The sequence below is a fragment of the Protobothrops mucrosquamatus genome, unplaced genomic scaffold, assembly GCF_001527695.2.
Source record: "Protobothrops mucrosquamatus isolate PMUCROS unplaced genomic scaffold, P.Mucros_1.0 scaffold_51, whole genome shotgun sequence".
Classification (NCBI taxonomy): domain Eukaryota; kingdom Metazoa; phylum Chordata; class Lepidosauria; order Squamata; family Viperidae; genus Protobothrops; species Protobothrops mucrosquamatus.
Window position 1 is genome coordinate 7,281 of NW_015386127.1, and position 12,040 is coordinate 19,320.

General features: G+C 42.0%; 1 protein-coding gene across 1 annotated transcript in view; it reads left to right on the top strand.

Annotated features, from left to right (window-relative positions):
- CRACR2A (calcium release activated channel regulator 2A) overlaps positions 1 to 12,040 on the top strand; it is an 84,894-nt gene that overhangs the window by 6,676 nt on the left and 66,178 nt on the right. The window contains exons 5-12 of the mRNA XM_015811661.1: positions 268 to 358; positions 1,228 to 1,323; positions 4,372 to 4,559; positions 6,484 to 6,555; positions 7,698 to 7,746; positions 9,305 to 9,390; positions 9,500 to 9,818; positions 10,849 to 10,981. Of these exons, the coding sequence (XP_015667147.1) occupies positions 268 to 358; positions 1,228 to 1,323; positions 4,372 to 4,559; positions 6,484 to 6,555; positions 7,698 to 7,746; positions 9,305 to 9,390; positions 9,500 to 9,818; positions 10,849 to 10,981 (1,034 nt within the window). The remainder of the gene's footprint in view (positions 1 to 267; positions 359 to 1,227; positions 1,324 to 4,371; positions 4,560 to 6,483; positions 6,556 to 7,697; positions 7,747 to 9,304; positions 9,391 to 9,499; positions 9,819 to 10,848; positions 10,982 to 12,040) is intronic.

The window sequence follows — 12,040 nt, forward strand, 5'->3', positions numbered from 1 at the left end:
TAAAGCGTGACAAATGGTCATAAAGTCCCTTTTTTCAGGGCTTTGTAACCTTGAACGGACACTAAGCAAGCTGTTGTAAGCTGAGGACTGTCTGCACCGAAATGTTGCTGAGGGGGACTTGTAGATTCATCTGGGAGATTTGCCTGTCTATCCACCCTCGACTTTCTCTCAAAAGGAAGTTTACGTGGCTTCTTTGTCTCTCCAGCTTTCTTGCTGGTGTTCCCACCCAGACGTAATTTCTTGTGCTTTTAAAAATTTCCATCTCAGCAAAATGTCCGCCTACGATGACGAGATCCAGCGACTGTATGAAGAAATGGAGCAGCAGATCAAGACCGAGAAGGAAAAAGTCGTGTTGGAGGCAGGTATAGGTTTAATACGGGCGTCAAAAGGGGCAGGTGGATGTAGAACATGACTACAGCAGTGGCCAAAATGGTGGAAACCTTTTGGGAAAAGTGTACTGTAGAAATGCCACCGTTGGTTCAGTTTCCACCCATTTTTCTTCCAATTTCTTTATAACCGTAGCCCTTGTTCACTTAATAAATACTATTTTACATCGCTTTCTGGGCGACCAGTCAACTCTTTGCACCATTGCTTTAATTTTATTACGTTTTACAAGCTCACTAAATGAAAGAACACAAAAAACCCCTAACCGACTTGACATAACACACTGACAAATGTCCTCCTCTCAGCTTCAATACGTGACATCGATAACTGGATCCTACTGTGATCTGATTGGCTCCTTGCCAAAACAAGGTGACACCCGATCGGCTCTCTAAACACTCATGCTCATTGGCTACAGCGTGCCTGGCTGAGGAATTCTGGGAGGGGTCTACAAACTTGGCCCTTTTATGACTTGTGGTACCCCTCCCAGAATTCCTCAGCCAGGCACGCTGGCTGAGGAATTCTGGGAGTTGAAGTCCACAAGTCATAAAAGGGCCACGTTGGAAGACCCCTGTAGCTTCCTCCATTGTTATAGTTTAGCTTCCGGATCTCTTATCATCTCTTTTCTAACTTGTTCAAAGCCCACCTGAAAGCTCTTTGCATGTACGTGTGCGTGTCTGTGTGCGCCTGTGTGTGTTTGGTGTGTGTGATTTTTTTTCCTATGGATGCATTGCAAAACAATGACAATCTACCACGAGTTTATTCTCATAATTGGTTGTTTCTCCAGCGTACACAGTGCTTTTCACTAAAATCCCCTGTTCTTTTTATTATTGTCCAATTTTGCAGGGCACTGAGAAGTTCCAGTCCCGGCACCAGGAACTGGAGAAAAAACTTGTCGAAAAGGAGAAGGAATTGGAGCAACTGTTTCAGAAGCAGAAAACAGTATGTGAAAATCATAATAATAATAATAATAATGATGATGATGATGATGATGATGATGATGATGATGATGATGATGATGTTGGAAGGGACCTTGGATACACCAGACCTGGATACATGGAAGTAAATAGATTAACAGAATAACACAGTTGGAAGTAACGTTGGAGGTCATCTAGTCCAACCCCCTGCTCAGGCAGGAAACTCTATACCATTTCAGACAAATGGCTGTCCAGTCTCTTCTTAAAAACTTCCAGTGTTGGAGCATTCACCGCTTCTGGAGGCAGGTTGTTCCACTGGTTAATTGTTCTGACTGCCAGGAAGTTTCTCCTTAGTTCTAGGTTGCTTCTCTCCTTGATTAGCTTGACTCCTTCTTCTTTGGGGCAGCCCCTGAGATACTGGAAGACTGCTATCCTGTCCCCCCTTGTCCTTCTCTTCATTAAACTAGATATACCCAATTCCAGCCACCGTTCTTTATATGTTTTAGCCTCCAGTCCCCTAATCATCTTTGTTGCTCTTCTCTGCACTCTTTCCAGAGTCTCAACCTCTTTTTTACACCGTGGTGACTAAAAATGGCTGCAGCATTCCAAGTGTGGCCTTACCAAGGCCTTGTAAAGTGGTACTAACACTTCAAAAATTATGGAGTTATAACAGCAGAATTTTTGCATGTAAGCTTAGCCATACGGTGGCAGTGTGCTGCATCCTTTTAGCTGCTCTGCTAAGAAAGCCACAGAACCACTGAATTCCTAACTTGGTCCTGCTTGCATAGATATTTCTCGACTTACCCCAGTTCATTTAGTGACTGTTCAAAGTTACGACGGCACTGAATAAAGTAACTTATGACCCCTTTTCGCGCTGACGGCCGTTGCAGCATCCCCACGATCACGTGATCAAAATTCAGCCTCTTGGCAACTGACATGTATTTATGAGGGTAGCCGTATCCTGGGGTCCCCTTTTTTGTGACCTTCTGTGGTCGTAATACAACACACACCTGTATTTTGTGATGGTTTGCTTGCTCTCGGATTTTATTCCTTCTGCTTCATTTGATAGGAAAGAAATAGGGACCTTAAAAGCCACCACACTACATGGCCGATAGGACTTCTGGAACAAATCCTTTTGGACAAAGATCAACTCCTGTGTTAAAACTTCAGACTGCGCAGCCCTCTGCTTATTTTTCAAGCTCGATAGAGGGAATTTAACTTCTTTAGCTGTGCTGGCCAGTTGATTTGTATCGTGTAAATATCAGCCTGACATCTGTGGAAGTGACTCAACTGAGCTCTTACTGAGACGCTGATTGGAAGCTGTAAATAATCCCAAATATTTCTTATGTCCTGGTTCTGACAGATAAAGCTCTTCAAAGAACTTCGAGGCCTTGTTTACCATAAAGAATCTTTATTTGAGTACCATGGCATCGGCACTAACACAGTCGAAGCCAAAAACTGGATTCCCCTCCCCTGAGCACATAGTATCAAAGCAAAATTCCCACCTCTAATTTATAGTCATAAACCACATTCTCCAATTAGTTTGAAATGCAGGCTTCCCCTCCAGTTCTCCAGCCCGCCAATTCTTTTTTTTATAAAGTTTTATTGAGTTTTATGAGGTTGGGGAAGGGATGGGGCCAGTATGGGAATTGAGGTTTGGGGTGGGGATCAGGATTGGGACAGGGATGGGAACGACAATGGGGTTGCCCCCCATTAACATTTTCAAGCTTTAGCAAACAGACTATTGTCCAGGTACATATGTTCAATAACACTAATTAATATAATAGTAAATAGCTATAATGAATATGAGAAACGATAGTCATAAACAGTAACAGTTAGTCAATACATATCATTCATCTTACTAGTATATATTCACGATAACATATCACATTCATTTCTCACTAGTTCGTTTTCCTAACCACTGGTAAAAATTATCCCATGTTTTGAAATAAACTGAGTCTTCTTTCTCTTTAATCTCTAAAGTTAATCTATCCCTGAGCACATAGTATCAAAGCACAATTCCCTCCTCCAATTAACAGTCATAAGCCACATTCTCCAATTAGTTTGAAATGCAGGCTTTCCCTCCAGTTCTCCATCCCGCCAATTCTTATCATCTCTTATTTCAATAACCTTGATTCTCACACTAGGTTTAGTATTGTTATGTCTATCTAAACTCTCATGCACATTCCTCTCCCCCCCCCCCAGCATCATCTAACTCTAAAAGTAAAATATAAGAAGAAAAGGGTTGCATCTCTAACTGTTGTCAAAGCAAAAACATCCGATGTTAGCAGCGTTGACATCTTATCAGTGTTTGAAGGCTCAAGTGTAAGGTAAACTGTAGGTAAACTGAGAAATTCACATGGCCTCAAAAATAACACATTGATTGGCGATTGGTTGTCCTCCGTGTTCTTGTAGGATTTACAAGCTCTTCCTGCTACTTCCCCTGTAACCTGTTGAGGGCTATATTAGTTTTATTTGTGCTCTGTCAAAAAACATACCCGTTTCAGCCATTTAGCTGCCTTATTACGTTGTTGTCATGGCAATACCAATTTGAGCCTAGATAATAATAAGATAATTTCGGGAGGATTAATTGTTTATTTGGTGCAAGCGGTTCTGTTAATTGAACGTAAGCCGATTGCAACAGCCAGCCTATACACTGCACAGCTATATAAAACTTTTCAAGCGTAGATGAAATACAGACAGTCCTCCAATTATAAGCACAGCTGAGCTCACAATTTATGTTGCTAAGCGGGAAATTTATTAAGTGAGTTTTGCCCCAATTTTACGACTTTCCTTGCCACATTTTTTTTTTTAGATTGATTTGACTTTGGGGCCTCTAGAGGTCTTCGTTAAATTTTGATATGTAGATTTTTTTTCCTCTTAAAAACGTACGCATTTGCGTTACAGTTATCCTTGTGTTTTTCTTTTTCTTTTTCCTGTTATTGTTTTAAAAACAAGAAGAATAAATTTTAAAAAACTCCCCTTTGGAGGCATTTTATGGACTTGTGATGAATTAAAAAATCCATTCCACTGGTTTTTTTTTAAAAAAATTATGATTCTTCTTTTTATACAGTTGGACAAACAATGCAAAGAGCTACGTAATGTTAGGTCTGACACTACCACAGAAAATACCAAATTGAGGGTTACTAACCAAGAGCTTCTGAATTCGCTGGAGAGAACCTCAGAGGAGTTAATTATTGCCCAACAGCAGCTGCAAATACTTCAGGATGAAGCTAAAAATCTGCAGGAAGAAAAGGAAATGTGAGTAACTCCAGAAAAGAGGAATTAACATAAGGAGATTGATTTTATAAAAGGATAACTATTTTATTACACAAATTGAAAACACAAATAAAATAGTAATAACAACAACAAAAACAACAAAAACAACACTATTGCATATACTCCCAATGGTTATTGGCACCCTGGATGCCATGCCTAAGAATTTGGATGGCACTTAGAAAATCTGTGCAATGACAGAACTTTCATTAGGCAATTGCAAAAAACCCCCACATTGCTTGGATCCACATATATACTACACCAATAGATTACACACAGTGGTTCTCAACCTGTGCGGTCCACAGATCCCTGGAGGCCTACAATGTTGTCACTGGGGATCCATTAAAGCAGACTAAATGCTTTAAATCTTGAGTTGTCTGGGTGGTCTATGGCCATGGTTTGTGGCCACAAAAGGTATTTAAAGGGGGATGTCAAGGCTGCTAACATCGGATGTTTTTGCTTTAACAACAGTTAGAGATGCAACCATTTTCCTTCTTATGTTTCACTTTTAGAGTTAGATGATGCTGGGGGCAAGGAATGTGCATGAGAGTTTAGCTAGACATAACAATACTGAACCTAGTGTGAGAACCAAGGTTATTGAAATAAGAGATGATAAGGATTGGCGGGCTGGAGAACTGGAGGGAAAGCCTGCATTTCAAGCTAATTGGAGAATGTGATTTATGACGGTTAATTGGAGGAGGGAATTGTGCTTTGATACTATGTGCTCAGGGAATCCAGTTTTGGCTTCGATTGTGTTAGTGCCCACGCCATGCTACTCAAATAAAGATTCTTTAAGGTCAACAAGGCCTCGAAGTTCTTTGAAGAGTTTCATCTGTTGGAACTATGACAGGGTCCTTTTATCATTTATGGTGGACTTGTGACAAAGCCAAGGAATATTGCAGTAGGATTCCCATCTTAACACCGAAGATTCTCAAAGTGAATATAAAGATAAAACCAGAATCTTTCCTTTTGGGTTTAATGGGAAAAAACCTGGGGGCAAAATTGGGACTTTGATGTTATATATATATATGTTGATGGCAGCAGGATTACTTAATGGGTCAGATAAATTGATTCCCACAATGGATGAACGGCTGCAAAAGCCCGTTTCCATTTCAATTCATTTACTCTGTTGATGGCGTTGTATGTTTTCATTTGTTCTCCAACCCATGTGCAGATCTTTCTATCTTGTCTTGTGATGTCGAGCATGTATCTTTGCGCTGCTCGTAGCTTTTGCGTCGATTGTGATGTTAGTGTCCATCTTTCACCGGCATATGTTAGAACAGGTAGCACACACACTGATCAAAATAGCACTTTTTTCCCGTGGCTTTCAAGAGCGCTTTCTTTTTATGCCAGGCATGCTTCTCATTTGTTTTCAGTTTCATGGAATTTTAGTAAAACTTGAAAAGACTATTTTTTATTATCAGAGAAGAGATTCAAACTACACTTATTACGAGCAGCATTAATTTTACTTTATCACCACTGATTCTTTCATTAGGTTATGATTTGGATCATCTGAGAGAGAGAATAACAATAAGTTAGACAGTCCGTGGAATAAAATTGCTGGTTTTACTTAGTTAAAATTGAGTGTCTCCAGAGCTTCATTTAACTAATGCTGCATCTGTAAAATTGTGGTTTTTTTCCCCCCCCCCATAAAAATGAAAGTTTAACAGTCTTCTCACACTGGATCACTGCTTTACTTTTATTGGGTCTCCAGAGCATTTTTCTATCCAGATTTAGATTAAAAGTAGCCATTAACAATAAATAAACTGGAGTAATTAAGGAATTCGCTCTGTTTCTGTAGTTATTAGTGCAATACTTGCAAGAGGGAGTAAATCACAGCTCTATTAGTATTTTGTCTAAGCAGGTTGAACTGGGTTTTTGTGTAACATTTATTTTGTCTCTTCTCCAGTGAGGTTTGCCGAGTGACAGAAATATTAGAGAGGGAGAAATTAGGACTTCTTAAACAATTGGATTTTTTGAGGTAAGATTTCCAAAACAAGCTGTGTGTGTTTGTGTGTGTGTGTGTCTGTTTGTGTGGAGGTCATCTTCCTTTTTTGATGAATGTGTTCTTTATTGCGGCGTTGTATAAGGAAGACAAAGCCATTTGTTTAAATAAAAACAGGTCAGGGATTGAATCCATGTACATATTTTCCCAGTAAAATCGGAGCATTTATTATAAAATCTAGGTTGGGTCATTCCCTTGATGGGCCAGCGAGACAGAGAAGCCACTGGTGCTTCCATTAATGACAAAAATGAAGTAGCAGCCACGCCCTCTGCCCGCGCCCCGCAGCATCAACTGTGCATGATGGGGTGTGAGGGCAGAGTCTTGTCTACGCTGCCTGGCTGCCATGTCCTTGGCTGCGCTGCTCCGCATGGGCCACGCTCGGGGGCGACTCTCCTCCAGGGGTGCTGCTGGAGAGGAGGGGGTCGTGGGGAGAGGCGAGGCTGGGGCAGTGGCACGTGTGCCCACAGAGAGGGCTCCGAGTGCCGCCTCTGGCACCCGTGCCATAGGTTCGCCACCACTGAATTAGGCCATTTCGCCAGGATAAATACCCGGCCCCCCAACTGGAAAAGTTTTCTGGTAAATGGGCAATCTTGAAAGATACTCTTTAATTGTGGTGTTTTCTTTCTTTCCTTCCTTCCTTCTTTCCTTCCTTCCTTCTTTCCTTCCTTCCTCCCTTCCTTCTATCCTTTCTTCTTTCCTTCTTTTCTTTCCTTCCTTCCTTTTCCTCCCTCCCCATTTCTCCTTCCTCCCTCCCTCTTTTTCTTCCTCCTTCTTTCCTTCCTTCCTTCCTTCCTCCCTTCCTTCTATCCTTCCTTATTTCCTTCTTTTCTTTCCTTCCTTCCTTTTCCTCCCTCCCCATTTCTCCTTCCTCCCTCCCTCTTTTTCTTCCTCCTTCTTTCCTTCTTTCCTTCTTTTCTTCTTTCCTTCCTTCTTTCCTTCCTTCTTTCCTTCCTCCCTCCCTCCCTCTCCCTCCCTCCCTCATTCCCTTTCTTCCTGTCATTCCCATTGTTTTCCTTCTTCCCTCCCTCCTTCTGTCATTCCCATCTTCCTTCCTTCCTTCCTTCCTTCCTTCCTTCCTTCCTTCCTTCCTTCCTTCCTTCCTTCCTTCCTCATTATAGGGAAAGGAACAAACATCTGAGTGACCAACGCGACGTGTGCCTTCAGCAGGTACGTTCGTAGCTTTTGGGATAAAAAGGATTATTTTACACAAAGACCTTAGACAAAAACTGCCACGGTGGCTTCCCATTTCTAGAAACTGAGGGACGCTGGAGACACTGTTGTGCTTCCCCCCCAAAAAAAGCATTGCTATAAATTCATTTTTAAATCTCTTCGATATCCTTAATCACCAAAGTGAACTGCTACCGATTAAGCAGCTTAATCGATGAATTAAATGGAATACAGATAGTCCTCAAGTTACGAACACAACTTAGCCCAAAATTTCTGCTTCTAGGCAGCTTGTTAAGGAAGTTTTGCCCCATTTTTTACAACCTTTCTCTCCGCAGTTGTTAAATGAATCACTGCAGGTGTTAAGTCGGTAACACGGTCGTTAAGCAAATCTGACAAAAAAATACTGGTTAGAAATTCTCACATATTTATGTGCAGGCTTTCTCCTTCCTGGAAAGGCGTTCAGCTAGTCCTCGTCTTACAACGTTCAAAGTTATGACGGCTCTGACAAAAAGCGACTTCACGACCGGTTTTTCACACTTAACGGCCGTTGCAGCATCCATCCCCAGGGTCACGTGATTTACACTCCGATGCTTCATATTTATGACGGTTGCGGTGTCCCGGGGTCGCATGATCCCCTCGTGCGACCTTCGGACAATCAGAGTTCAAGTTCACTTAACGGCCGTGTCACTGACTTAGCAACTGCCGTGACCCACTTAACAACCGTGGGCAAAGAAGGTCATAAAATGAGAAAAAAATGTCCGAACAAATGTCTTACTTTGCGACAGAAATTTTGGGCTATCTGGAAGAAACAAGCCTATTTATATAGTTTGGACTTTCCGGCCTGGCTTCTACTGTTTTATTCACTACTAGCTGTACCCGGCCACGCGTTGCTGTGGCTCAGTCTGGTTAAATGGAAAAGAAAGAAAAGAGAAAGCGCACATTTGTGTCACAGGTGTGACATCTATATAATAGTAGGTATATAAAAACACATGCGTAGGTATGGCGCTGTTTTTTTTTAAAAAGCATGTTTTTATCTGTCACAGGTGTGACATCTATATAATATAATAGTAGGTATATAAAAACACGCTCGTATTCGAATGCAACCTTGTGTCAAAATTTCAAAGCAATCGGTGAAGAACTTTCGGAGATTTAAGATTTTGAACAAACGAACATTTACATTTTTATTTATATAATATACTAGCTGTACCCGGCCACGCGTTGCTGTGGCTCGGTCTGGTTAAATTTACGTCCAACAGATGGCGCTGTTTTTCAAAAAAAGCATGTTTTTACCTGTCACAGGTGTGACATCTATATAATATAATAGTAGGTATGTAAAAACACACGTGTATTCGAATGCAACCTTGTGTCAAAATTTCAAAGCAATCGGTGAAGAACTTTCGGAGATTTAAGATTTGGAACAAACGAACATTTACATTTTTATTTATTTAGATAGATAGATAGATAGATAGATAGATAGATAGATAGATAGATAGATAGATAGATAGATAGATAGATATAAGATAAGATATCCTGATGTTTTAAAACAATATTTCTACAGAAATTCGGGCACGAGGCACCTGTCAGTCGGAAGCAACGGTCGGGCTCCATTATCGGCAAATATTTGGAAAGAGGTTCGTCGAAGAGGTGAGCCTTCCAGTGTGTCTTGGGCACCTTATTTCTGTTTTTTCAGATAACTTAACAGAATTATAAGTGACTTGAGTTGTATGTTTTTTTTCTCCTAATAACTTTCCAGCGAGCCTTCGGAAGACGAGACCTTTAGCGCGTCCCAGATAAGAAGTTCCCAGAGTGGGAATGTCGATCTGTCATTGGATTCCGAGCCCCATAAGCCTGGGGGGCAGATCCAGAGGAAGCCATTCAGAAGGCTAATATCCATTGAGGAAGACCATCTGCCTCACCTTCTGATTAGGAGTGAGAGGCAACTCATTGGATGGTCTGAAGAAGATGGAGGGGAACCAGGACCGGGTGTGAATGGAAGTCAACGGCAGCCACCGGCGGAACAGTGTCATGCCTCATCTAGGGAAGAGCCTGTCGGAAAAGAAACGCTGACACATGTAAGGAGAAAAAGTGTACAATTTAGATTTTATGGAAGAGAGTATTGAGCTGGGTGGGGTCCTTGGTGCTCTGTGAGCTGGGTTGCTGCCTTAAGATTTGAGATTTTATTTTGGATCAAGCGCACTTTGGCCAAATGAACAGAATAATGGGATAACAGAATTGGAAGGGACCTTGGAGGTCTTCTAGTCCAACCCCCTGCTCAGGCAGGAGACCCTATGCCATTTCAGACAAATGGCTGTCCAGTCTCTTCTTAAAAACTTCCAGTGTTGGCGCATTCACAACTTCTGGAGGCAGGTTGTTCCACTGGTTAATTGTTCTAACTGTCAGGAAGTTTCTCCTTAGTTCTAGGTTGCTTCTCTCCTTGGTTAGTTTCCATCCGTTGCTTCCTGTCCTGCCTTCAGGGGCTTTGGAGAATAGCTTGACTCCCTCTTCTTTGGGGCAGCCCCTGAGATATTGGAAGACAGCTATCATGTCCCCCCCCCCTTCGCTTATCTTGGGATTGGCTGCTGGAATTGGGTATGTCCAGTTTAATGAAGAGAAGGACGAGGGGGGACATGATAGAAGCGTTCCAATATCTCAGGGGCTGCCCCAAAGAAGAGGGAGTCAAGCTCTTCTCCAAAGCGCCTGAAGGCAGGACAGGAAGCAACGGCTGGAAACTAATCAAGGAGAGAAGCAACCTAGAACTAAGGAGAAACTTCCTGACAGTGAGGACCATTAACCAGTGGAACCACCTGCCTCCAGAAGCGGTGAATGCTCCATCACTGGAGGTTTTTAAGAAGAGACTGGACAGCCATTTGTCTGAAATGGTATAGGGTTTCCTGCCTGAGCAGGGGGTTGGACTAGATGACCTCCAAGGTCCCTTCCAACTTTATTATTATTATTAAATGCTGTTATCTGATCATTTTCGTATTAATCCTATATAAACGAATCGCATAGCCGCTTCTGGTTTATATATTGCATTCCTTTTTTTTTTTATCCTGTGCCTAACAACGCAACCCCTAACAACCTAATATCTGTGCTTGTGTGAAGGTTGAAGTGTTGCGCACGGCTCCGGATCGTATTTTCAAGATAGTTCTGGTGGGGAATTCAGCTGTGGGGAAAACTTGCTTTTTAAAGCAATTCTGCGAAGAACGTTTTTCTCCAGGCACGGCTGCTACGGTCGGTAAGTAAAAGAGGGCAGATGTACGTACAATGCAGGTATCTGGAATTTGGTAACTGCCAAAGATAAATTTAATAATAATAATAATAATAATAATAATAATAATAATAATAATAATAATAATAATAATAATAATAATAATAATAATAATAATAATAATAATAATAAAGTTTGAAGGGACCTTGGTGGTCATTTAGTCCAACCCCCTGCTCAGGCAGGAAACCCTATACCATTTCAGACAAATGGCTGTCCAGTCTCTTCTTAAAAACTTCCAGTGTTGGAGCATTCACCGCTTCTGGAGGCAGGTTGTTCCCCTGGTTAATTGTTCTAACTGTCAGGAAGTTTCTCCTTAATTCCAGGTTGCTTCTCTCCTTGGTCAGTTTCCATCTGTTGCTTCTTGTCCTGCCTTCAGGGGCTTTGGAGAATAGCTTGACTCCCTCTTCTTTGGGGCAGCCCCTGAGATACTGGAAGACTGCTATCATGTCCCCCCTCGTCCTTCTCTTCGTTAAACTAGACATTCCCAATTCCAGCAGCCGTTCCTTATATATTTTAGCCTCCAGTCCCCTGATCATCTTTGTTGCTCTTCTCTGCACTCTTTCTAGAGTCTCAACATCTTTTTTACATCGTGGTGACCAAAACTGGATGCAGTATTCTAAGTGTGGCCTGACCAAGGCCTTGTAAAGCGGTATCAACACTTCACGTGATCTTGATTCTGTCCCTCTCTTAATGCAGCCTGGCACTGTGTTGGCTTTTTTTTGGCAGCTGCAGCACCTAAACCGAGTTATTTTATGTTTGGGCTGGGCTGGGCTTTGATTTTGTGTGTCTGTGTGTGTGTGGTCTCATTTCTTTTTACCAAGGACCGTTCTAGCTGCCTTTTCCCGTGAGTTTGATCGCATGACACGGCTGAAAGAAGACGGAATCTTGTGACTTTGCCTTCCAGTGATACGCCTGGCTTGATACGCTCCGACGCTTGGCTTGTGTGCCGTCTTCACCGCCCAAGGAATTTGTAGGAACCTTCTTCAGTGCCACAGCTCAAATGATCCTATTTCCCCCCCTGTCTAC